This window comes from Myxocyprinus asiaticus, chromosome 1, assembly GCF_019703515.2.
Source record: "Myxocyprinus asiaticus isolate MX2 ecotype Aquarium Trade chromosome 1, UBuf_Myxa_2, whole genome shotgun sequence".
Lineage (NCBI taxonomy): Eukaryota > Metazoa > Chordata > Actinopteri > Cypriniformes > Catostomidae > Myxocyprinus > Myxocyprinus asiaticus.
The window spans coordinates 24314211-24341661 of NC_059344.1; the positions used below are offsets into that span (position 1 = coordinate 24314211).

The 27451-nt window shown below is 36.7% G+C and overlaps 1 protein-coding gene across 3 annotated transcripts; it reads right to left on the reverse strand.

The window, feature by feature from the left end:
• On the reverse strand, positions 1 to 14162 carry LOC127446043 (plasminogen activator inhibitor 1-like). Of its 3 annotated transcripts, none has more exons than XM_051706685.1 (9): positions 14020 to 14162; positions 4702 to 4947; positions 2531 to 2755; positions 2215 to 2409; positions 1848 to 2046; positions 1653 to 1753; positions 1448 to 1534; positions 1252 to 1335; positions 1 to 628 (listed from the first exon to the last, which is right to left on the reverse strand). In XM_051706685.1, the coding sequence occupies exons 2-9, from the start codon at positions 4940 to 4942 to the stop codon at positions 582 to 584; spliced, it is 1179 nt and encodes a 392-aa protein (XP_051562645.1). In that variant the 5' UTR covers positions 4943 to 4947; positions 14020 to 14162; the 3' UTR covers positions 1 to 581. The 3 variants fall into 3 exon arrangements, with proteins under 3 accessions (XP_051562645.1, XP_051562633.1, XP_051562625.1); XM_051706673.1 differs by lacking the exon at positions 14020 to 14162 and adding an exon at positions 5685 to 5828 and having other exon boundaries at positions 4702 to 4943; XM_051706665.1 differs by lacking the exon at positions 14020 to 14162 and adding an exon at positions 5685 to 5825.
• Positions 14163 to 27451: the final 13289 nt, after the last annotated feature.

Sequence of the window (27451 nt, forward strand, 5' to 3'; positions counted from 1 at the left end):
TTTTAAAAAAGTAAACATGTTGTTCGCTTTTATTAGAAAGGGAAACAATGATCAATCTTCAGGAAAACTAGACCTCCAACAATAAATTAATATAAATGCTGTAAAATACACCTTTTAAAAATTTATAAGCATAATAAACATCAAATGGAACTGAATCATCAAACATTTTATCCCTATAAAATAAACAACAGCATATACAATAATTATTTCTTCAAATTGTTAGTGCATGTATAACCCTCATCTCTGTTCTGCAGCTTTAAATTGATGTTTGTGAAATTGTGCTCTTAGCCCCTCAGACATATGCTGACCTTCAACTAGTCATGTTTTCTTTTTAGAGCCAAGAAGTGTCCTCCACTACAGCACTGGCCTGTTTGTGTAACCTCGTTTGTAAGTTATTATGGACGTTTGGAACTTTAAGCCAATAAAACTTTACATACAAATAATTAGGGGTTTTCATTTCATTTACAGTAGGAATAGAAATCTAAGCATCTCTTCTCTTCAGTAGTATGTTGTCTGCCAATCTGTGGCAGTTTCCTTGGTCCTTCTGCTCATACGATTACTTCAGGCACAACCGTGGTCAATTAATATTCGTGAGGCTGGTTAACTTGACCCGTGAATAACAGCGCACCTGTGAAGTTAGAGATATTAACATTAAGGGAGCCAAATGACAAAATGAAAATTAATGATGAGCTGTTGAATATTATTAAAATATATATGTAAAAAATAATTTCAACTGGTCCCTCGCTTACTACAAAAAAAAAGTTACAGTAAGGAACCTACAATTCAGTGAATGGGGCCAGTCCATAAACATTAAAATACACACTGTATAAAAAGTAGAGCCAAAAAAGTTATAAACATTATACATGTAGAATGAGGAATTTATTAGCGTGAAATAGTTTACTAGATTACAGGGTTAACCGGTGTTACTTCATCATGACAACGAAGCTGTAATACTGGATATAACTTAACACTAAAATCACACTAAAATCATGTTAACACGTATAATGTTCACATCATGATGCGGCTATAGTTTTGAAACCATGTGTATTTGTTTTGTTTACGTACTGGCCCCATTCACATCCATTTGTAAGTGCCTTGCTGTTACCGTGATTTTTTCTTTTTTAAATAAACAAGGGAGCAGTAGAACTAATTTTTTTGTGGTAATCAACATTATGCCACAAATGCAGTCAATTGAGCTTAACTTGTATTGAGCCCAGAATATTCCTTTAAAGTGGGTGAAACACAACTGACCAGAGGGCTTGTGTTGAATGAGGAAATAGAATGGCCGATCCAGTGTGATCTCTTCTACAGCCATGCGAGAATAGATGACTGCCGCTGTGAAACCACAGAAACATTTAATTTAAATTATGTTTTATGTTTATTATAATAACTGTTAATGCTAGGGAATGTCTTTTGTAGGTTGTCATTCATTCATTATTGTCTGTACCTGTGGCAGATGAGCCTTTGGTTCCTTCTTCGTTTACCTCAATTTTGACTCTGTGAAGGACTTTGGATACACATAAAGGCTCCTCAGCTAAGTGGACAAAAAAGACAGAGATACAACTATATCAGACACATCAAAACTGAATAAATGAATTCATTAATACCTATTCCTTAAAACGAAAAAACACCTGATAATTGCCAATACTCACTGGTAATACGAGAGAAATCTGCTTTGCTCTGGATAAAGATGTCTCCAAGACCCATTTTGCTTAGTGTGGACTTCAGATCAATTTCTGAATCCATGGAGAACCTGAATATATCAGTATTACAAGCACATGCATTAGACTTTCTCTGTCTTACATCTTTAACACAATATCAATTATTACAAATCCTTTTGCTATTACCTTGGAATGGCCAGTTGTTTGTTAACCTTTCTCATCTCTTTTCTCCATTCGGTAATCCTGCTGCTGCTCAGCTCTTTATTCAAAGCCATCAGAGGCACATCCCTCTCAAATGGAGTCACCAGAAGCATGCTTAGTGATTCCCCTTCATAAGGCACCTCAATGACATCATAGTCCACACCGTCCTCAGTCACAAAGTCACCTGGATGGAGGCAAAAGTTGAGATTAACCTTTTAAAAGGGCATGAGTCTACCATAAAGCTTCAGAAAATTGCTAACTGTAATCATAAGCTAAACATTTACATTTACTGAACATTTTGCCAAACATAAGTCCATTTATCAGTTATCTTAAATAAATCCTTGACACTCACCATAGTTGAATTTTTGAGTCATTCTCATCATTGGAACAGACACTGCACTGCCATTGACTCTGTGGAAGAGCTGTTCCACAGTCAGTTTGGGGTCAAAGGGCATCTTCCAGAGCCCATGGAAGTGAAGAGCATTCAGCAGGACTAATCGTGTTCGCTCACTCAGCACCCCAGATGGAAGGAAGTTAGGAATCATTCCTGAGAAGTGAAACCAAGTTAGGCAATTTGAAAATGGTGTATGTTGAGTGAGCTTCAGGAAAGCCCAAAATAGCAGAAACTTTAATCTGAATCAGTGGCACACACACACACAATCGCTTACCATCAGTGTGATCAGATGTCCAGGAGTTGATCATCTGCCGGGCGTTCTCGGGCTGGCTGAAGTCTACTTGGTTTGGGACACTCTGGAAGGCTTTGGCCAGGCTGTGCCTAAAGACCTTTTCCAAGACTATCTTCCTGTCTACCATGACACCACTGGCCACCTCTACTCCCTCTTCACTGGCCAGATCTCTCTGAAGAAGCCTCTGTTGCATTGGCATTCCTCGATCTATGAAAGAGAAAGAGTTTAGAAAAACAACTTTATACCTTCTTTCTCCCTTACTTTAGAAATAAAAAAATATAAATAATAAATATTCTTTTTAAAAAGACAAATTGGGTTAAATGGTTTTGCTTAATTGAAATCATACCATTTGAATACTGATTCTTCAAATTTGTCCTAGTACAGATAATCAGTTTATTTTAATGAAATATGTTGTTCTTATCAGGGTTGTGCACCATTCAGAACTGAATGAGGAATGCAATTCAATGCCAGTTCAGTTCCTGAATTTGGTCTGAATTTGCATTGAGGTAGCAAAAAGGATGTAGAATTGCAATTCGAAGTTGTTTTTAAGGAAGTAGAATTAAAATGGAATGAAATTGAAAGAAATTAATATAACTGTTTTTAAGTTTATTTTTTAATAATAAATTTGGTTATTCGGTATATCATGAAACATGTTATAATGTTATTACTTGCATAACAAATGGGGTATATCCAGAAACATTACAGTGTAAAAATTCTTAGATCAGGTAAATAATGCTGAAAAAACAGTGAAAGATTTACTTTTTTGGTGTAATGCATCTCAATGTAGCTTTTTAATTACAACATACTTGCCTGTAGATTCTTTTTAAGTCAAACCAACAAGTTGGATTAATGCATTTATTTTTTAAGTTTAAATTGGCCTACACAAAAAAGTTTTTTAGTAAGACAAAATACACATGTTAAAAATAAATTCTCTGAAGAACCAAAATATCTTATGCAGTGTTGTTTCTAAAACAAGATCAATCAAATTCATCTTGTTTTAAGGATTTTTAGATATTTTTACAGTAAAACAATAAAAAATTATCATTAAGAATACGATTTTTGCCCTGATATCAAAGGTCTTACAAGAAAAAAGAAATTATGATCCAACGTGAATTTTCTTGATAAATAAATATGATCGTGCCTGGTAACGTGCATGTAAAATGGCTAGAAATAACATTTTATCTTAGCGTAAAGCTGACAATTTACACAAGGTTTATTTCTATTTCTTCTGCTCCAAACTTACTTCAAACTTACTTCTCTGTCTGCTCGTATGAATGTAACACATCATAAGAAAGTGTTTCACCGCTGTTCAAATGCACTTTGGATCGCATCATTTATATGTAGAAATGTTTTCCATCTGAAAGGTCTAAATATTAAATGAATCAAATGACAATAAAATGCAAAGTAATCTCTTCAGTAATCAAAATACTTTTTGAATGTAACTGTATTCTAATTACCAATGATTTAAATTGTAACTGTAGTGGAATACAGTTACTTATATTTTGTATTTTAAATATGTATTCCATTACATGTATTCCATTACTCTCCAACCCTGTATATAGAAATTTGTATTTCATTAATTTCACTATATTTAATACATTTTTATTTTATGGACCATGGTGGAAGAACAGTTCTTTTCCCAGAATGCTCTAATTTGCTTATTATATTCAACAATCAATAGAATCAAATTCTGAATCAAGTTTCATTAAGTTATTTGCAAAAAATGTGGTGGGCTATTTCTATTGTTGTACAGCAAAAGCAAAATATATTTTGATTGCTGTGTTAATTTTGTTATTATTATTTTATTTTTAGAGAAATGTTATGACGAAAAAGTTAAAAAATGTCATTCTGCCTACTAGGGAATAAATAGGCATACTTGATCAAACATAATAACGTAAATATGTGTTACAAAATGTGTCTTGGACTAATGAAAATCCAAGTAGTGACTGTTTTAACTGTTTTGACAGTGACTATTGAATTTCTTTTAATTGTAATTTGGTAAATTCCACTTCCTATTATTTCAATTAAAACTACAATTTAACTTCCTGTGGGGTGTGGCCAATTCAATTCAAATTCCAACTCATGAATTGAAAGGAAGTTAATTCTGAAATTCTGAATTTTGCACAACCCTTGTTCTTATCCAGACCAGATACCTTGCAATGAGTAGCCCATCTTGGAGGTGAGCATTTGAAGGGTGCTACCATAGGCACCCAGTTGAGCCATGCCAAGCACTGAAGAGATGCCAAAGGGAGAAAGAGCCAGGTTTCTGTCCGGAGAAGACTGGACGGCTTCAGAGAACACCCGTAGCCCAAAATCTGTCTGTTGCTCCTGAATGAGGTTGCACAAGCTTGTTCCACAAAGGGCAGAGATGACCAACATAATCAGGTACTGCATTCTGACTAGTGAGGAATAGAGGAGAGATGTCAGCTGTGTTAATCTAAATGAGAAATGGCAAGTGAAGACTGTGAAGGATATTATTTATGATCATTTCTGCATTTCAGCTTGCTCGCTAATTTTTATTTAAATGTAAAGAGTGTAGTGTATTGTTGTGTAAAGATGACTTTATACACTGCAGGTCTTAAATGAAACAACAGAATGTTCCTGGTTACATCACTGCAAGGCTTCAAAGTCCACCCAAAAAACAAAAACAAATCTTCACTTTCCCTTGTGAAATGCCTTAGTGCATGTTAGAGGGGTGTGTATTCTTCCCCATGTGCTAGACGCTGCCTAGACACAACACCCACTGTTCAAACGCAGTATTATGTGGTCTTTGTTTATCTATCTTCTTTTTCAGTGCATCACATGTTTATCTGCAAGTTACTACTACACATAACATCGTTTTGGACATTATTTAGACAGACATGATCAAATTAAACTGTTCTCCCAAACTGAAGGCTAGAATTGTGCTGTCTATGTTACTCAGGTCAGCCCCTGAAAAATAACTAAAAATTACATTACAGTTACAAATACAGTTTTGCCCATGCTGTTCAGATCAAAATGTGTGCTTGACCCAAGTGGGTTATATGTATTCTATTAAGAGGAACAATGAGCAATGTTCCAAAAACGTTACCAAAACTTTACAACTTTTAATGGTTTAGTCATACTACATCAATTATCAAAAGGCATACAAGGTTACCTGAAAGATGTTATGCTTTAGAAGAGCTTCTTGAAAAGATTTAGCTTGCCGTTGTGTGTTCTTCCAATGCTGTGCAAACAAAGAGCAGCTCTGAGTGTCTCTGCTGCTATTTAAAGGTCTTGAGACCTCCCCTTTTGACACCCATGTATTCACTAACGGAAGTTATGACGTCATCCTTGTCTGCATTTTCAGTCCCCCTCTACCCCTCTTTCACACAAACAAACAAAACACTTTTTATCCTGTCTCATTGGTTTTTTGTTTCCTTTTTACTGGACTGTCTGTTGGAAAGTTAAGTCATAAGTTTAGTCTAAGGGAGCAGTCACTGCTAGTTTTGAATGGTCTTAATGGCACCTCAGTCATTAAAGCTTTATGAAAGCTTATTCATTTAAGAAAACGCTCACATTTTCTTGTCAGGTTGTAATGCGTGTACTTTTGCCAGACTAGATGCAGTAAGTGAGGTAATAACATGATCAAATTATCTGAACAAATAAAATAAGCAATTCTCTTCTGTAATCTTGCATTAACAATTAATATCACATAATCACACTCCCACAAGAATAGAACATGTACGAGCAGGCACAAAGAATTACATAGACGACAATCCTTCTAGCAAAGCTAAGTAATGCTACCGACAGGACTTTACAAGTTCAAAACAAGTTAAGCTCAATCACCAGCATATGTGGCATAATGTTGATATAATAATAATAATAATAATAATAATAATAATAATTTGAGTTGTCCATCCTTTATTAAAAAAAGAAATAGAAAAGCATGTGGTTAAAGCAAGGTTCTTACAATTGAAGTAAATGGGGCCAGTCCATAATCTTTAAAATACATACTGTTTCAAAGTTCAGCCACTAGATGTAAACATCATACATGTTAACATGATTTTTGAGAGACAAAATCCCTTACTCACATTATCTATGTAAAGTGATATCACTTCCAAGTACCTTACTGTAACTTGCTGTAACTGTCTAAATCATTTTTTGTGGTAATCAACATTTTGCCACAAATACTATTGAGCTTAACTTGTACTGGACCCAGAATATTCCTTTAACATCTATGTGCCTAAAATAAAAGTTGACTTAATCCATCCTCTTATCACTCTTGATTTTTGGGATCCATAAAGACTGTAAAAATAGGTTTCTCATCTGGAGCAATTAAGAATATTTGGCACAGCCATTGACTCACTTTTGGGACAAATGACACAGACATCACAGCACACTATTTGGGTCTACAGACAACACATTCCATCGCACATGCTCATAAAGAAGGCTACATTCTCTAAGTGGGCCTATAAGGAGTAGCTTGGTGTCTAGAGACAGAAGGACAAGAGACATGGGAAAACTAGAAAGAAAAATAAAAGAGATTAAATAACTTTGAGCTATGTTCCAACCTGGTATGAGCTTTGTCATCGAGGATAAACGTGCTTATGGAATACAGAGGTTCAGACTGAATGTGAAAAGAAAGACTGCCTGACTGCAGAGGAGCATGTCTATAAAAAAAAGGGCAAAAAATAGGTACTTCTTGTCAAGAATTTTAAAGTACTCACCCACTCTTTACTGGAATACAACATCTGTCTCCTTAGCAAATAACTGTAAAGCAAGTGAGGACTTTAAAGGACCAGACAATGAGGTGTCAAAATGAAAATGTACATACCATAAAAACTGTATACTCTGAAACCATGATGTCATGCTTTAAGTTTACTTTTGTTTATACAAGGCTTAGTTTTTAATGTGCCTGCCTTGCATGCAAGCACCAAATGTTAAATTTCTCTTCTAACTTCTGATACGCAAAGAGTAATTTACACATTATTTCTCACTCTTACATAATTATAGCTAAATTCTACTATAAATAATAGCCCGCTGTCATATTTAATTAAAAGCCTTATTGTGAGAGAAAACTGATGTGCTACAGTAATGTTTTACTTTTAACCCCCTCCTAATCATTCTAAACTGTCAAGTGGTCAACTGTGCCTCTGCTCCAGGGGCCGGTTGCACCAGCTGTGCGTAAGATAAACTTAGCCTAGTTGTGGCGTAAATGGGCATTAAGGCACAATTTACACACTACTAAATATTTGAGTGTTGCTCCATTAAACTTAGGTAGAACATAACCATATGTATAAACTAAATATATACGGAAGCCTCTGACTAGGAGTAATGGATGGAATAAAAAAGCAGACTCATTTAAATGACATCAATGAGCTCATTGCATCACCCGGTGTCAAGTTTCAACGCATTGAAAATACATATATGATTTTAAAATGAATAATTGTCTGTTTTTCCAGCCTGTTGTATTAGTATTTATCACCCCTCATTTATTTTAGATACAGTTCCTATATATTGTTATTTACACGGGGCAAATATATTTATCAAATCTACTTTTATATGTATCGTATTTTAATGGGGATATCATTTATTACAGCTGACAGTTATGTGAACAAAAAAGATTTGAACATCAACCATAACGAGATAAAACTGAAGTTCATGGCTTTTTAACAGTACATGGATCAATACCGGTAAACGTCATATTATGCGACTACGCATCACTTTACGGAGAGCTTATGTCCTACTAGTTAAGTCTTGCCTTAAGAACAGGTAGTGCAACCAAATTAAGCACTGACTTAGTTACAAACTAACTAGTATTTACTAAGCCCTTAGTGTGAACTTTACATCCTAACTTACTTGGCAACTTACGCACAGCTGGTGCAACCCTACCCTGAAAACTTGCTAGTTGTGAATGGAAAATTGGACTCACAGCTCTCAAAGGGAACACCCAATCTAGTTCCCAGTTGAATGAATGAACATGGGTATTTAAATAGCTATGTGACACTGTAACCATAGGCAACCAACCAAGACCAAATCCAAACAACATTTTAGAAGACTATATGCTTTTATGCAATATTCAAAAATTCCTGTTCCCTGCCCTTGAAGGGTAATACTGAGGAAGCTGGTGATGTAACTACAAGTGAGAGTAAAACAGATGATGTTACTCAAACAAAAGTTGTTTTACTAGTTTTTATTTACACCCATTAAGCTAGTGACTAAAAAAATATCTAAACTAACTGGAAATAAGGCTAAATAATAATAATAATAATAATAATAATAATAATAATAATAATAATCTGTTTGAAGGAAATGGGTGCCAGACATTTGAATGTCATCCAAATTTTTTAAAGTGAGAAGTTTAAAAAGGTATATAAAGAGGAATTAAGAATATATGATTTAAACAGGGAGAAAGTTCACATCAAGTTATTATTGGACTACACAATCAAACTAAGGCTATACGGTTCTCTAATGATTAAAGCATCCATCATTGAGAAATATGCATTTACCCAGCTTTGTGAGGCTGGGTTAAAAGTTTTTAGCATTTCACTTTAGGAGAAAAATAATTTTCTGTGAAATCAAAAATGTGTTTCATTTTGTCATTTTTCCAGTGAATTGCCTCAAGTTTCTCAGTCAAGCCAATGTGATGATATTTCCTGCATTTGATTGCGATATTCACAATGACAGAGTCACCACTAACAGGTTTGAGTTGAATGGTTCACTGCTCTCTTTCTCAAAACTGTCATTTTTTCTTATAGTTTTGTGGCTAGAAACCCATGTGCAATGTTTAAAAAAGTTCAATTTTGAAGCGTTACAGGAAAATGATTAATTTTGGTGGTAAGTTGAACCACTAGGCCAAAAGTAGCCTATCTGTACTTTTCTGTACAGATATCTGATCCGAAGACTCTGGCTTAGTTTGCCTTTGTTCAGCCTTGTTCAGTTTATTTATTTATTTATTTATTTATTATCTAGGGTTTATATTTACTTAAATCATTTGCATGATCATTGGCAAATCAAGAACATGCATGTTATATTTCTTTTAATCTACTGTAAATAAATTTGCTTCTACACTGACTTTTGGGGAGGGGTTGGATTGTCAGTCTTATATGACCTTCTCATTTCACCATAAATTGTAACATTGTTTAATTCCGATTTAATGTTTTGTATGTGGTCATTACGACTAATAACTGATAAACTATAGCTGGACAGAGGGCGACAGACTGCAAATGTAGTGAAGCAGTATGGGAATGTTAAAAAATTGATTGTTGGAGCATCAAAAACTGTAGGTTGGGTGAGGGACAGTAGATAGAGCAGCTCATGATGTCACAGATCCACCGGACTCCCTCTCTAATGCCACACTCTGCTCCCTCTCCCTCACCGTCAGTCACCCGCTCTCACTTGCCTGAATTTTAATCATGCACACCTGCAGCTGTTTGGACTTGCACTTAAACCTCACACTCACACTCAGTCAGCGTCTGGCCTCATTGAAGGTTCCAAGGACTCACCTTTGGCTCTGTTTCAGAGGAAAAGAACTTACCTGTTAATCAACGATCTGCTCTGGATGTGCAAGATAAGTGACTTTGAGAACTCTGAGTTTGCATTATACCTCTAAATACTGACCTGCTCCTCGGTTTATGGATGTAGCAAGTCTGAAACCTGGTTTGAAGTTAATGTTTCCTGTTTTGGCAAAGATTGTACCTGAAATACAGACCTGTGGATCCTAGTGGCGATCGGTTGATTGCCTTCTGCCTATGTTCTCCAGTTTGACGAAAGACTGTGATAAGACCGTATACTTACCTGAATCCTGAATCCTCACCTCACACTACTTACCTGTTTCCTCTGTGTACTTTTTAATAAACTACCGCACCTGGGTTCATCTCCAGTTCCAGTGTTGGTGTGTCATTACACATGAGAGTCGTTGGTGTAGTAAATTCAGAATCATAGTGACAGAACTTTTGAGGAGTATAATTCATTTTGCACAGAAACAGGGCCAATATTCAAACTTTATGAATACATTGTGCTGCTGTGACCGCAAACAGGAAATGATGGAAACAACATGTTCTTTCCAGATGTCCGCATTGTGTTCACTATCTTATTTGACACATCTGAACTTTTAACAATTTTTATTGATTCCATTCAACAAATTAAATAAACAACAGACAATGTGGAATTAAATTATAAACAATTAAACCCTTTTCCCCCCGAACACACCCCACCCGACACAAATACGCAGCTCAGTGGTCATAAATATTTAGAAACATAAAAAAAAAAAAAAAAAAGTATACTTTCAAAAACAATAAAATTTGTTTTTGAAACAAAGCACACACACATTTAAAACTACAGATCCCTCTCCACTTCCCCTCCCCGAGAGCCTTCCAAAAAGGCTAAATATACGGGCTTGCATCATGATTGGCGGAAGCTTTCCATTCTTTAATGATTCCATATAAACTTCTAGCAAAAGTGGAGCCAGTTCTGTAGCATAAGATCTAAAAAAAAACAAACTCCGGGGCAAAGCCGTCTGGCCCCAGAGCCTTGCCTGTAGGCAGGGCCTTAATTACCTCGTCAAGTTCCTCTAAGGTTATCTCAGAATCAAGAGTTTTTTGTTTTTTTTTTGCTCAGTTGTCAGTTTAGGGAGTTCTAATGGTTCCACAAAGTTTCTAATATCTTCATCAGTAGACGAAGATGCGGAACTATAGAGATCAAGATAGAATTCTTTAAAAGCATTATTAATATCAATGGCTGAGGTAAATATTTCACCACTAGCAGTTTTCACTGAGGGAATGGTAGAAAAAGACTCTCTCTGTTTTATTTATCTAGCCAGAGTTTCCTTGCTTTGTCCCCCGACTCAAAGTATGACTGTCTTGCCCTGAATTGCCAAAACTCCACCTTCCACGACAAAATAGTATTATATCTGTATTTCAGTCGGGTTAGTTCTCTGAGGCCATTCGACAACATTCGGCGCTTCAGCTCTGCCTCTGTACTTTTAATATTCCCTTCCAATTCCACGAGTTCTTGTCACCGTGCTGGAACCCTGTGAGCTTGCTTGATTTCCAGCTTATGACCTGCTATGTCGAGCAGATTCGGAAAAAGCCCATCCAGGAAATTCAACATATCCTGTCCCTCTGCTCCCTCAGGAATTCCGAAGATACGGATGTTATTCCACTGGCTATGGTTCTCCATGTCCTCCAACTTCTCCCAGACATGCTCCAAATACACCTTGGTTGCTATCGGATTAGCTGATAATTCCCTCTCCGATGACTCCAGATAATCGATCCGTTTCTCAGCATCCCCCACTCTTGTAACCACATCAGTGAACTTTGCCTCCATGGCAGTGATCGATCGACGTATCACAGCAAGATCCTTCAAGTCAGCAACAACCTTCGTCAGCATTGCTGACATGTTCAGCATCTCTCGCCGCATTTCCCGCACCTCCCTAGCTAAATGGACTCCCAGGCTTGCGGCCTGCTCGGGGGTGTCAGCTTGAGCACGTAAGTGTCTTTTAATGTCTCCAGATCCAGAGGATTTTGAATTCTTTGGCATATTGTCCTCCTAGAACAGTTATGGAACAGAGTGTATCGAATCTCACTGGTTTATGTAATTAAAAGTATTAAAACTAGCAAAGTGCACAGAGCTCGCTATTCACACGTCCGATCCTCACATGGCATCACGTGACTCCACATATTCTGAACTTCTCATATAACTCTTCAACTTCACTGCATGCCACCTCCAGTAGAAAATCTGGTAATTTCTCTATATTCCAATTGCAGAAATATAGTAGGTATCTGGCATGTAATCCCATTTAATTGAGAGCAGAAACATGCAAGTGACTGTCCTGAGCCAGGAAGCTTATGAATAGCTATACAGCAATGACAGGGCCATTTAGCCATAAGCAGTATAAGCAGCCACTTAGGGCCCCCAAGCCACCAGGGGGCCCCGCAAAGCAAGGTCTTATTTTATTTAATTTTTTTAAAATATACTAAAAGCTGCAAGTAAGACCAAATTCTTTCTAGCAAGTCAGTCCACTGTTGGCCATAGTTTGAACTCTCACTGGAGACAATTTCCAGTCATGACAGTGCATCTCCTATCTACTTGGATGGGGGGGACACCAAAATCTCAAAAACAAGATTACGATCATAGAACATATTTCAAATCAGCAATAAAATTTGATAATATTGGAATCATAAATTGTGCTTCTTTACCTCATATTATGCTAAAACACGGGGAGGTGGGGGGGCTTCCCAGTGGAATTTCGCTTAGGGCCCCATATGCTTACCAACGGCCTTGGACAAAAAGCAAAGCAGAGTGGGTAATCACAGCCAGTTGTTTTTGAAAATAGAGAAAGTAAAAATGTGATTATCTTGGGCTCTCCTTTTTTATCATAAATGATGAGTAAGGGGATGAGTAAGAGGAAAAGGCTAAGGGAAACAGTGGGTAAGGATGAGCAGATGATAAAAAGAATGCTATCAGTGGGATATTGGGTATTCCCTGACCCCTCATCACTTGTATTGTTCATTATGAATCCTTTGAGAAAGTGATGATTTGTAGCCTCAACTGATGATGAATTTGCATTCTCTAAATTCTCTGAACTTTAATAAGAAATTGAATGTTTCTAATTTACTAGCTATTACTAAAGTCCTCTTTGCATTTGGAATGTGAAGTTTACTTATTATCATTGTTTATTAACATACTTAATGAAACATTCTCATATTGGTTCAAAAACAATTATTAGAAATTAGTTCACAGTGCAATAAAATTACACTAAGATGCAAATACACTGAAACATCTCAATTTATCACAATGATTGATCTTTACCTAATCTTTTTATTTACGATTAAAAGGCTTGACTTGTTTCTTTTTTTAAATCTTGAAGATTTACTTTTTGTAATACTGTGAATAACTTCCCATCAAATATTTAACTGTTTTTGTTGTTATATGCTAATATAGCAAAAAATACTGCTATATTTTAAACCTGGCAAGTAATCAACCACAAATCCAGTTAATCACAAATGAAGATTTTATGATCTCAGCAAGCAAATTGATATTTTGGTACAATGACTGCATTTGAAGCACAAAGCTCTTGCCAAATGAGATAAGGCACAGGATATGACAAATGAAGAGAGCGTGTAGCACTGGACAAAAACATATCCTGTGTTTCACTCCTGAGCTCAAAGAGTCACATCACATTTCCAAATCTAGCTCTAACAAAACAGTGTGTTTGTGCTTAGAGAGTGGACAAAAATCTACAAGGGGTAAACAAGAAAGTTGAACCATAACTTACCCTTATTATCTTTTTAGATAGGTGATAGTAGTTGACAGAAAGTGTGATTTTTTTAAAGTCCAGATAGTGACAGAGATAATACCTTAATTATTTGACATGAAAATGTTTCACCGTTTTAAACTGCCCCAACTATGTAACAAGATACACACTGTTGTGTCGCGTCTTGGTTTAAACAAGAATAAAAGTAATACCTATTACACAAATAGACAAGTAAATTACAGTGATTACTTACCACACTGTCACAGACTGCAGTATCCGTGGTGTTTGTGGAGGAGTTCATTTTCTTCAAATTCGGGATCAGATTCTGGCTCAAACATGTATGGATGAATACCTCCGGTTGTCATTTTTTTAACCATCCGAAGTTTTCAAAACAACCCCACATGTGCGTAATGGCAGGGGCGTTTACACTTATTCCACATGCAAAGATTTTACCCAGTCACAGCAGTGGGCGTTTACACTGAAGTCTTCAAGAACACACAACCCAAAAAATGGAGCGTTTTAAAAAAAAACTGGATAGAAAATGACCAATTATTCCTAAATTATGAAAAAACAAATCACACTAACATTATAAGTAGACCTCAAGGAACATTATGAAAAAAAAAAAGTCAAATTCATGACACTTTTAATGTTTCTCAGCTGAGAAACTATGAACGTGAATCTTTTGCTCAATTCCTCAAAATACATATTTAATTCAATTGTATTTGTGTCCTAAGCAGTTGTACCAAGAATAGTGCCTTTAAACTAAAGCAAGCCCAAGTCGACTATGGCCAGGAGCTGCTTTACCTGTCACAGAAATATGGTTAAAGAAATATCAGTCCTTTTTACACTGGCGACCAAATGTTTGGAATAATGTACAGATTTTGCTCTTATGGAAAGAAATTGGTACATTTATTCACCAAAGTGGCATTCAACTGATCACAATGTATAGTCAGGACATTAATAACGTGAAAAATTACTATTACAATTTGAAAAAAAAACTTCAAATACTTCAAAGAGTTCTCATCAAAAAATCCTCCACGTGCAGCAATGACAGCTTTGCAGATCCTTGGCATTCTAGCTGTCAGTTTGTCCAGATACTCAGGTGACATTTCACCCCACGCTTCCTGTAGCACTTGCCATAGATGTGGCTGTCTTATCGGGCACTTCTCACACACCTTACAGTCTAGCTGATCCCACAAAAGCTCAATGGGGTTAAGATCCATAACACTCTTTTCCAATTATCTGTTGTCCAGTGTCTGTGTTTCTTTGCCCACTCTAACCTTTTCTTTTTGTCAAAAGTGGCTTTTTCTTTGCTATTCTTCCCATAAGGCCTGCACCCCTGAGTCTTCTCTTTACTGTTGTTCATGAAACTGGTGTTGAGCGTGTATAATTCAATGAAGCTGTCAGCTGAGGACATGTGAGGCGTCTATTTCTCAAACTAGAGACTCTGATGTACTTATCCTCTTGTTTAGTTGTACATCTGGCCTTCCACATCTCTTTCTGTCCTTGTTAGAGCCAGCTGTCCTTTGTCTTTGAAGACTGTAGTGTACACCTTTGCATGAAATCTTCAGTTTTTATTTAATTTTTTTATTTGTTTTTTTTTTTTGGGGGGGGGGGGGGGGTAGGGGGGCAATTTCAAACATTGTATAGCCTTCAGTCCTCAAAACAATGATTGACTCACGAGTTTCTAGAGAAAGCTGTTTCTTTTTTTGCCATTTTTTCCCTAATATTGACCTTAAGACATGCCAGTCTATTGCATACTGTGGCAACTCAAAAACAAACACAAAGACAATGTTAAGCTTCATTTAATGAACCAAATAGCTTTCAACTGTGTTTGATATAATGGCAAGTGATTTTCTAGTACCAAATTAGCAATTTAGCATGATTACTCAAGGATAAGGTGTTGGAGTGATGGCTGCTGGAAATGGGGCCTGTCTAGATTTGATCAAAAATGACTTTTTTCAAATAGTGATGGTGCTGTTTTTTACATCAGTAATGTCCTGACTATACTTTGTGATCAGTTGAATGCCACTTTGGTGAATTAAAGTACCAATTTCCTTCCAAAACAGCAAAATCTGTACATTATTCCAAACTTTTGGCTGCCAGTGTATTTACCGGCAGCTAAAACTGGGCAGTTAACAGTAGACTTTTTTTGTTCAAGGTTACATAACTGAAGCCAAAACATGGCAAAGCAATTATATCTGGCAAACCAAATACGGTTCAAGATAAACATCTCACTCCCACAGTCTTTCAAAATTTAGAGGAAAATAAATAGTCTACAGATTTAAGAAATTATTCAGCTGGGAGTCATAGAGTTGAAAGTCTTGGGAGCCACAACTTGTGTCAACCTGTTTTGTGGCTGCTGTGCCAAGAAGAGGTTGTTGTTTCTGTCAGAGTACAAACTGAGGACAGAATGTTCTCATCATCTGCACGCAAAACCAGCACATATACTGGTACATCTTTACAAAAAAGAAATACGAAAAAAAAAAAAGAAACTGACTAGTGTGCTTACTGTATGAGCAGACCCCAATAGCAAAACAGTCCAGGAGACATGCTTTTTACACAATGCACACAATGGTCTGAACATGTTAAGATCCATGCACAGGTCACTGGATTATACAGACGATTATATACTTTTCAAACTTAACCTTCACCTGTGAAAAGCCTTGCTGAGGCATCGCTTCAACCTTACACCTCTTAAATCAAGGTAAATATGTCCATATCAATCAGGCATTTTGCTCTAGAAATTTTAACAACTCACATTTCTACAGAGTCAACTAAAGAGAAAACATGCAGCATGTATGTGCATGTGTATGCACATCTATGACTCAGTGTTTAGCAGTCAGTACTGCAGCTGCTGAATAACACATACTGTATGTTGTATGTGTGCTGCTGTTTGTGTTGTTCTTATCTCCACTTGACTTGGCACTGCGTGTTTCCCCATAGTCACTGTCTGAGATGGTAGATGTAGTGTTCATCAGTCTGGAGAAGAAAACAGCATAAATCAAGAGCCCACCATGGACTCATGCTTACTTTTGTCACACTTGGAGTGTGGTTCCAACTGAATCATCTGCAGGACAGGGGAGTGTGGGTAGAAAAATGTGGGTTTTCCTGTGGCAAAGCAATATGACCATTACTTTAAGCATGAATACAGTACTTGCCTTGAAAGGCATTTATCAAACTCTGCCCAAGCCCTCCTAAATATGGCTTCAGAGTAATTTTTTCACCGGTAGAATTGTGAAAGTCCACATTATGCAGACATAGACACAGTTTATTGTATAATGTAAAAAAATTAAGATATTCATGTTTTTCTGTTAATTTTAAATTCATGTTTTCATATCATTTTCTTAGAAGAATTGTGATTTGTTCTTGTTTTCCCGGGGAAATGTAAGGCGGCTTTGTGGATATTCCAAATAAAATTAAATTAAATTTAAACTTGAATATGAAAAACTTTTTCTATGTATGGAAATGTATGTTGATATAGCATGCTCATTATCCATTTATAAGAAGTGCTTACTACTAACAAAGAGCAGTGTATAGTCTAAGCACAGTCAACTCACAAACAAGCTTTACTTAGCTTAATGCATGTTTTTATTTCTGTGCTTGGTTGTTAAATTAATTTAAAAGAGGGTAGCCTTGTTAAGGACCTTCTTTGAACTATATTTGCTCATATTTTCCCAGTGCACCAAGGAGGTGACTGTATGGAACCACACTGATTTACAGAGGGCATTCAGATGCCACTGTCAGACTTGCTGTTTCACACCTACAAAAGCCAACAACTTTTCTACTTAGCCAGCTCTCCTCAGTCACCTCGCTGTAGTTTCTATAGTATAAACACTGAAAGGCTTAAACTGCAGCTCATTCCTCATTTAAAATCAGTTAATCTACTGAGAGAACTTTTACTGTGTGTCTGAAATCAATAAATGTGAAAGTGCAGCTCTTTTCTCTTTGTCTATTTGCATGGTTAAGTTCAAGTCACATTGTATAATAATATGTCACAGAAGAGGGAAGTTAATGAACAGCTTTTTTACTGTCCGTTTTAACATTTTGCATCAGCAAACTGCAATAAATTTGTACTCAGAATCTGATTTTAGAAAACGTATTGAGTTGATGAGAATACAATTATACTGTATATACTTATATTATTATCAGGCGTGCTGTTTTATTTATTTTCTATTCTTGCAAATCAATTATTTTAATCTCATTCTTTAAAAGTCTACCAAATGCAACACCATTGTAAAGGGGGTTAGAGGGAAAGAAGGAAGCAAGAACCGACTTGACACTTAATAGTTTAATGAACAACTTAACCAAAAACACATACATAAACACATGCAGGGCAGCTGCCTGTAATTCTCTCTCTCTCGAACTGTCGTCCCCAGCCGCCTTTATCCCTCGCGCGCCCCATCAGGCTGATTGGGGACCGGGTGTGCGTCATTCCAGCCCGGCCCTGCCCTCCTCGGCTCTACAACCATATTAACAGACCATCTAAATTTCACAAGTGCTTTCAAAATTAATCACACCACTAAAACTGGCCTCTTAGCAGTGACTCATCAGCAGCTTTGCCCCTTCCATTTCTTTACTCTCATGGATCTGTTTACATCATGTTTTAAACAGAAAAATGTCTGGCTGCTGATTGTTCTAAATATGAATTTGCCATTCTGTATCTGCTATCCTGTATTTGAATCATTGCTTTTCTGATCTATCCAAAAACATTTGGCTCTCTTATTTAAACATGTATTTTAGTGATAAAAAAAAAAAACTCTGTCTCTCACTATTTTCCTCTGTCTCCACCTTCCAGATCAAAGAGTCAAAAAAAAAAAAAAAAAAAAAAAAAAACACTGTCACTGGCATATCTACTCAGACAGCTTTCATTCATCACTACCTACCTTTTGGCAAGACTGCTCCTACTGGGCAGGAAGGAGAATTTATGAAAAAATAATAATAATATGTCTGAACACGGATTTAACTATTGATTTACTTTTGTACTCCCTTTATGTGGATTTTGGATCTTAAACATTTTGGCACCCATTCACTTGTATTGTACAGAACTGAAATATTCTTCTAAAATCTTAATTTCTGTTCTGCAGAAGAAAGAAAGTCATACTCTATTGTATTACACTATACTATTACTCTAATTCTATTGTGATATGTGCTATAACACTGAATAGCATTGGGGAAATTGAAGTCATGACACCACACTATACCTCTGTCTGTGTTCCAGATCGTGGTACATGGGATGTTACATCACTGAGAAAACCACTGGCTTTGGGTAAGTTTAGTAAAACATATGGGGAACAAATGTAGAGCATGTTACTAAAAACATCTGGAAGTAACCTAGATGTTTCCTAAAAAAAATTTCCACAAAGAATTAACCTAAAGGAATCTTCTATTTGAAAATGAAACACTCAAAAATATATTTTAGCCTATTTTTAAGATTTACACATTTAAATTTCATAGCAAAATTCTCATCAAATTAAATTATGTATTTTTAAACCAAATTAAATGAATAAAACATAAAATATCTAGGGTTTTTATTTTATTAAAGATTACTCAATTCAGTTTTATCAAATTTGGTTATGAAATTGAAATAATTTTATAATGGAAGAATTTAGTGAACATAAGTTCATTTAAAAATATTTTAGTTTATTTTAAAGTTGTACACATTTCAGTTTCATAACAAAATTCCTTCAAATTGCATTGTGTAATTTTTAACTAAATTAAATAAATATGTAATACTACTCATTTTTATTTGAAGTAATTTTATTATGAAATTGAAATGCCTCTGTATTAAAACATTTGAGTGAATCTGAAAGTTGTTCGAACATTACAGCTCTCGGCATAAGACGTCATATTAAAACTACAACACAAACGTACATTTCTGTACTGTTGAGATATTAAAAAGAGATTTTTACAAAACAGGTTTTATCATTACAGAAACCTCTTTCCAAAGACTCCCACTTATTTGAATATGCGTAGTCACCCTACTGAAGAAAAGAACAACTACATTAGGCCGTGTGTCCATCAAAGCGTTATTTCCTGACGCCAGCGTATTTGTTCAGTTGTTTGCAATGGGAGCGTTCGCTCGTCACTGTCACTTTTTACCCAGCCATCCAATCACATTGGAGGGGGGCGGGACTAATACAACACCAACCAACCGTCACATCCTACTTGTACAACGACTGAACAACAATGGAGAAGTTTGCCGGTCTCTGAATATTCATGTCTGTACCAGATGACATTCCCGGACTACCACAATATTAATATGAAAAATAATGCTTCAGCCTTCCCTTCATCCAGAGCCAGGGCCAGAGCAAATACTATTCCTTGTGCCGACATTTTTACATTCAGTACTTGTTGATAACACAAAGTCTCTGCGAAATTAGGTACTTGCAACACATTACTTCCGTATCATAGCAACCAAAGCGTCTCAGATGAAAAAACGCTGCGCCTCCAACGCGCTCTCAAGTACGGAAGCTCTGAACCGCAAGGTGGAAAAAAAAAAAAAATAAGAGTGAAAAAAAATAGTGTCTCAGTTCCTTCCTAAGCCTAATTCTTAAATTTCTTTTCTCTCTTCCAAAATGTTTTCTTCTCTCTTAAAAAATGTTTTTCTCTCTCTTCAAAATGTTTTTCTCTCTTCAAAAAAATGCATGCGGTACCAACCTTGGCCACCAGATGCCACTATCAGTAAACATGTAATATTATGCTTTTAATGCTTTCTCTGTTGCTATATAGCTGAATAACACATTTATTATTTATTTAAGGGTTTGCAAACCTTAAGACAAATTACATATGTTTGAAATGGCATTCGTTGTCGTGTAACAACTGGAGTTATTTTTTGTTTGAAATTGTTGGTCTTTCTAAATTATAATTTCCCCATGTTTTCCTCAATACATTCCTTCCCTTCTACCATGTAACACTGAGCAAACGGCATAGATGGTTTAGAAAGACCAACGATTTCAAATAAAAAAATAACTCCAGTTGTTACACGACAATGAATGCCATATCAAACATATGTAACCTGATTTTGTCTTGATTAAAGTTTGCAAACCCTTAAATAAATAATAAATGTGTTATTCAGCTATATAGCAACAGAGAAAGCATTAAAAGCATAATATTACATGTTTACTGATAGTGGCATCTGGTGGCCAAGGTTGGTACCGCATGCATTTTTTTTTAAGAGAGAGAAAAAATTTGGAAGAGAGAGAAAAAAATGTTTATTGAAGAGAGAAAAAATGTAAGACTTAGGCTCATGAAGGAACTGAGACGCTTTTTTATTTTATTTTATTTTATTTTATTTTTTTTATTTTTTTTTTCACCTTGCGGTTCAGAGCTTCCGTACTCAAGCGCCCCCGTCTGATGTTTTCAGCTGCAAAAAACGCTTTGGTGGACACACGGCCTTATAAACTGTATATAAAAAATCGGACCATTATAATTCTAATGGTTTCCACAATGGTTTCTAAGGGTGGGTAAAAATATTGTTTTTCAGATTAGACGTGATCTTCATTTGAATGATCTCGATATCGATTCTTAAATCCCAAGATCAATCTTTCACTCAATGCTCAACTGAAATAAACCCATCTGAACTGATATTGAATCGAATCGAAATCGAAATCAAATTGAGAGCTTGTGAATCGGAACAGAATTGAATGGGGAAATCTGTTTCAATACCCAGACGTACTGGTTTCCATTACAGATCATTTGTCCCTAATGGTGTCCACTACTAGACAAAACATACCACCAAAGAAGCCAACACATCTACCAGTAGACCCAGAGGGACCATTATAGTTTTCATTAAAACCAATACAACTCCCATTATAACTATTAGAATTTCTGTGAGGGTTTCTATTGTGTGTTTCAGCAGTGCAATCAGCCTAATGCATGACATTTTGTTGGATAATTCATTGCTGGGCATGAAAGACTCTACCATTGATGATTTTGTCACTATTTTAATTAAATAATACAATATAAAAAGACCAGTTCCATGTTGAATCTGGTCCCTTTCTTCTGTTAACCAGCTCAGATGATTCAGCCAGAAAGAACAGTGCATCAGTGATTCAACTGTATGTTGTAATGAAAGCAGGACAATGACATTCCTGAGAAATGTGGTTGAATGAATAATATGTGATCTTCAGTTGTTGTTTTATATGTGGTCTTTAGAACCCTGTAGGCCCCATTTCTGAGTTGGTGGAATCAGTGAAAGTTACTAATATGGAAAGAACTGCTATGAGTCAGGATTTTGCTGCTTTGTGTATCTAAGTTGTTCCAGCTGTAAGTGCATACCATCTTAATTAATCGTGATTTCAACAGCTCCAAAGTTTTCCATTACCAGTGCTTCACATATGATTTATGTCCCACACATGTTATGTTGCAGTGAATAACTTTCAAGAGACTTAATCAGAACAAAACCTTCTGTGACGCCTACACGTGGTTATTCAGTGTGTGCTGCAGTTATGCGGTTGAATCATTATTCGCTGTGTTGCATTATTAGCATTAGCGTTGTGGAACTGTTACTGGTACACTTCCGATTAATATATTAGATTAAAACTGTCAGACAGTGTTCGCTGATGAAAGAGATTTAACGCTAGAATTGTTATATTGAGAAAGCATCTGTTCGGCTGGATAACTCATAGCCGTATCAAAGTACATTTGAGTTATGACCATACCTGCCAACATCGGATTGTGAAAAAAATAAACGAGTAAATGCTTTTTGAGTTATTATTAATCAAAAGTGTATATCCTTCCTTATATGCTGAGAACTTTTCTGACCCATGACTTTATCTCATTTATGTATACACTTGTGTTGGTTTATATGTACTTTTTACGTGTTTTTATTTATTTATTTATTTTGTTTTTCCTTCACATGTACTTCTTGTCTTTATGACTCAGTGATTCTATTCATACATTGTTGGATCTGTGTAATTTTGTTCATCTTATTGAACATTTATTTGAACCTTCTGTTTTTCAATTTAAAAAAAAAAAATCCACAGTTTTAGCACAAAAGGTTAGGGTTAGGTTCAGGGTTAGTACTTAATAATTTACGCAGTTATTTTATTTTCATAGTACTTACTAGTGCAACAGGACAGTAAAATAAAGTGCAAACGTTTTGTCTACTAACACAATTGCATGTGCTTGTATCTTGGCCTCCAGCTCCTCCTGCTTTGGTTTGTAATGATTGTAACACATAATGAGTAAGACCAAGACAAGCAGGGGAACTGAGAGTGAGGTATATTTGTACCTTTACTAACATCAACATATTGCAAATCCTGAAATGGCTGACAAGAGTTTCTGTGTTGCAGTACCATCTTCTGCCCTCTCCAAACCACCTGCCGACACCAAAAGTTAACTGTTGCCAGTTGAGGGTAAAGTAAGTCGAATTCTGACCGCCTGTTAAAACATTTATTGCTGTTTGTGCTTGTTTGTAAGTTTTGTGTCTTTCCTGTCTCTTAGCCCCAGCCTTGCCAGCTCTGAAGATACCTGTGTCCCTTCCTAAAGAGCTGATGTTTCTTGTGCAAGAGCCAGCAGTTTCTGAACGATCAGAGAGGACCGTCTCAACTCCAGGTATTGTATTTTAATTTATTGTCTCCAATGGACCTGTTTTTGTCCATCACAACTGTCTTAACAGTTTTAATGAATTTATAATATTTATAATATACTCTGTTGTCATCCAATTTCAGGAGACCGCAGCATCACAGAGTTCTTGTGCATGCAGGACACTTGCTTTTAAGAAATGTGGCATAGAAGGTTAGGGTGTAGTGCATGTAAACTTGACAAATGTAGAAATAATAATGATGCTTTATTTGAAACTAATATTAGATATATACATTTTTTGAGTTCTTTGAGTCTTCAGGGACCACCTCCCAAATAGCTGAGGCATCAAATAGTAAGATGATTGCTTTTCACAGATTCACAATTAAATTAATTATTAGTGTAGTTTCGTTTGTAGCTGTTGTTTTTTTCATCTGGAATAGTAAAAAGACCTGTAACAATTCAAGGATGGCAAAGGAGGACGCTGGGACCAGCTTGACAAACACATAGACATTTAATAAACACTTTTCAGTGTGTAACAAAACATAAACATGCACTGCTTTTCAGCCAGCTATGTATGAGCATAAAGACACACACACACAGACAGACTTCGTGCATCTCTCTCTCTCTCCTCTGCCACTGTCTCCTCTCCTTAAATACTCCCGCCGCCCCTCACTGGAACGCGAGACTGGTGTGGCACACAGGTGGAACTCATTCACCACTTATCTTCAAGACCTCGCTCTGACCAGACGCCGCTCGGCCCCACCCTGCTCGCCACAAGACCTTTGATTGTTATGTGTCTGTGTGTTTTCAGAGCCATTGCCCTCTGCTGCTGCTAATGTTTACTCACCCAGTACACCTTTTCTTAAAGAGACAGCTCAAAGTAAGCATCTAGATGATTTTGAATCTATGTGAGTGTGCCTGATTGATAGAAGTAAATCACAGTCAGTAGCCGTGTCCGTAGCTATAATTAGAAAAAAATCTTTATTCTTTTCTCTTCATTCACTATCAGGCACATCAACCCTTCACAGTGCTCCACCACCACAATCTCTTGGTTATGACCATGATGTCTGCCAGTGGAAGTGTTCCCATCAACAGAGAATCTGGATGAAATCGGAACTGGAGTCCATGGGTCTATGGCCGGGCTCGACACCTGTGAGCAACCCCATGAAGACTGTGTCATTGTGGCGTTTACCTTTGCAGCCAGAGTTGATAGACCTTCCATCACCAAAATATTTCCAGCTTCATCCGTTTTACATTTGGAAGCCTGAAAATGACACCCTGATGGCAAGGCTGAGAAATAACTACTTCCTCCCATGCATTGAGGTGTGCGGACAGCCACAGGTGACCTCAGCTGGAGTGGTTAGACCTTGTGTGATTGCAGACATCACAGGTTAACACTATCTGTTCTCATCGAGGCTGATCTGCAAAGTGTGCAAAAAAAAAAAAAAAAGTGGTATGCAAAAGTGGTATCCAACCCACAGTGGCTGGATAAGCTCCCCAAAAGATTTACCAACTTACTGCCAGCGATTCTTACGTACAAGAAAGCTGTAAATCTTTATTTGATGAACTGCGCCACACTGGTAAATCACCTACAGACATGGCCAACCAGGTGATGGAAATTATGCACCTGAAATATGATCGTGCACACCTGGCCAACCTCCTCAGTTACCAGAATGTACTGGATGCTGAGGCTGGAAGATATGGGTATGATATGGACAAAGAAGCATCACAGGATACCTGAGAAAGGAGACCCAGTCTGTTGCCTTTGGTAAGTACAATGATCTCTTTGTTTTAGAAACCAGTGCACTGGCTGTACCCCTGCTGTCCTTCTCTCATGGCACCCATGCAGAGCTGCAGTCACAGCCAGGTAAAACATTTAACAGAGACAGTTATTCACTAAACCCCATTTTCCCTTATACATGAAGCAATTGCATAATCTTCTTTTTGTTGTGGACATCACTGCTCTGGATATAGAAACCACATTCATACCACCTTTGCCCCTGCTGGCCTCACCAGCGAGCACCCGTACTGGACCTGTGAAGACTGGTGGGAGAGTGTTTGTTCTGGATTACAAACGTTGGACATCCCCTGTGAAGCAAGCCATTAACAGCTTGCTTAAAAAACACCATGGGCAGAAAGGCAAGCTCAAGCTTTTGGATCAGGAGTACGCAGCTATGGTTCACAACTCATGTACTGACCCCAACAGCCTGCTCCATCCAACCACAAGACTCCACATTTCCCAGTATGTCAAGCACTTGGCCAAACTGCTGAACACCAGTTCTTTGTTAAACACAGGCCCAGAAAAACACAGAATCTCTGGCACTCACTGACAGAGGGGAGTGATAATACCTGAGTGCCGGTGGTAACAATGTCCCCGGTGGTTGTAACCCCACCTGCACCTGCTCTGACTGCACCTATGAGCCGTGAAACTAATGAGAGAATCGTTGAGGGCATCATGGAGAGGCAGCAACAGCCAGAGCAGCAGAAAAAGAAGCAGACGAAAACTTGCCTTGCCAATGGGCAGCCAAAGTCTCTGTATGAGCCTGATGGTTCTTCTGTCCATTTTTTTTATCAGCAAGTTCTTGTCAAGAACTTTTTACTATTCAACAAAAGTTTTTAAAGCCTACAGTGCAGAAGGACTAACAAACCCCAGAATACAATTTCAAGATTTCATGGAGACTGAGTTCTTTCAGAAGGAGCTTGATGCAACAGAAAAAAATCAGTGGTGGAGAAAGGACAGAAAAAGCAGAAAAGGCCTGAATCTCAGCCAGTTGGTTGTGTGTGTAGATTCTGCAAAATGCAACTGAAGCAGGGCCTAAAGAGTCCCAATATAAACACAGGCTTTCCTGGAGAACCAGGGAAAGATATTTACTGCCCTGCCAAAGTTTTTTCCCTGAAAAGATCAGGGCATAGAGAGAGAGGACCTGGAAAGAGTTTCAGGCTTCTGCTTTTTATGAAAAGGAAAACCAGAGATGGATGGCAGAACAAGTAAAATAAATGGAAAAGCATCCCTATAGAGATCTTTTGGCTTTCTTGTTTGTTTATCTTTTTATTAACACATTGTATTTTAAATGGTGCTGTATTTTGTGTATGGTGGTTGTGACAATGTGTGTAATGTGTATTAATGGTTGTCAGACCATTTAGATTCTTTTTCATGTACATATTTACAGTACTACTGATATTGTATTGTAACATTCTTGTGCCCAGCACTGTGTAATAGTACAGGCTGAACTGTGTCTCTGGTTACTTCATATATCACCAACCATCATACAGTTTTCTGATTAAAAGGAAGCCTTGTGATGACCAAGCTGAAACTACTTTCAAACAATTGAAAAACTTGAATTGCTTCATTGGTACAGTATGTCTCTGTTTGCAGGATATTTTATTCTATTATATTGCCAAAATTAAAATCTGAAATAATTTGAGATTTTTATATTGTGTTTTGTCCTAAAACTAAAACATTTTTCATTCAACACTTTGATTTAATAATGATTCATACTTAGTAAAACCTAATTTTTATTTCTTATTTACATTTAAAATAAGTAATTGAATGTTATATTCCTGAATTTAGTTGTCTGTTTTTGTGCTTATAATGCATAAAGTTTTGTGAAACGATGTTTCAAAGTTGCATTGAGTGGGATTCTAACCCTGGTCCAGAGAAACGCACCCCAAAAATGTGAAAAAAAATCTGATTGGCTGTGACATCATTGAAGCACCTTGGACAGCAGCTCCAAAGCTTCAATTTGATTGGCTGTCACTGAGTTCCAAGAATAGGACTGGCTGTCCAGTATGGCATGCTGTGGCTTAGTTGATTAAAGTACCTGTGTAATAAACAAGTGGTCCTTGGTTTGAAACTCAGTGGTGCCTTTTTGGTATAAGGAAAATGTGTAAAATTGCACAACACTACTCTTACTGTAGTTACTGTGCTTGCAATTACTCTGCTGCAATATGTGTTACCTATCTGACATGATGAACAGATATTGTTCTGAAATTATGAATCACTGAGTTGAGATTTTACTTCTATTTTATGACTGCTGTAAAATGGTTTTGACCTGAACATTAACCTGTAATGAAAACCATTTCTTCTAATGGCAAGAGCTAATCTTCATTCATATATTCACATATCAGACTTAATATGTTTAAAATGATGTTATTTT

Excerpts from the sequence above, each read along its gene's own strand:
- LOC127446043 (XM_051706685.1), bottom strand. The coding sequence starts at position 4,942 with ATGCAGTACCTGATTATGTTGGTCATCTCTGCCCTTTGTGGAACAAGC. Across the intron at positions 2,756-4,701 it reads GATGGGCTACTCATTGCAAG|ATCGAGGAATGCCAATGCAA; the intron begins GTATCTGGTCTG and ends TCTCTTTCATAG. Across the intron at positions 2,047-2,214 it reads GACTCAAAAATTCAACTATG|GTGACTTTGTGACTGAGGAC; the intron begins GTGAGTGTCAAG and ends GCCTCCATCCAG.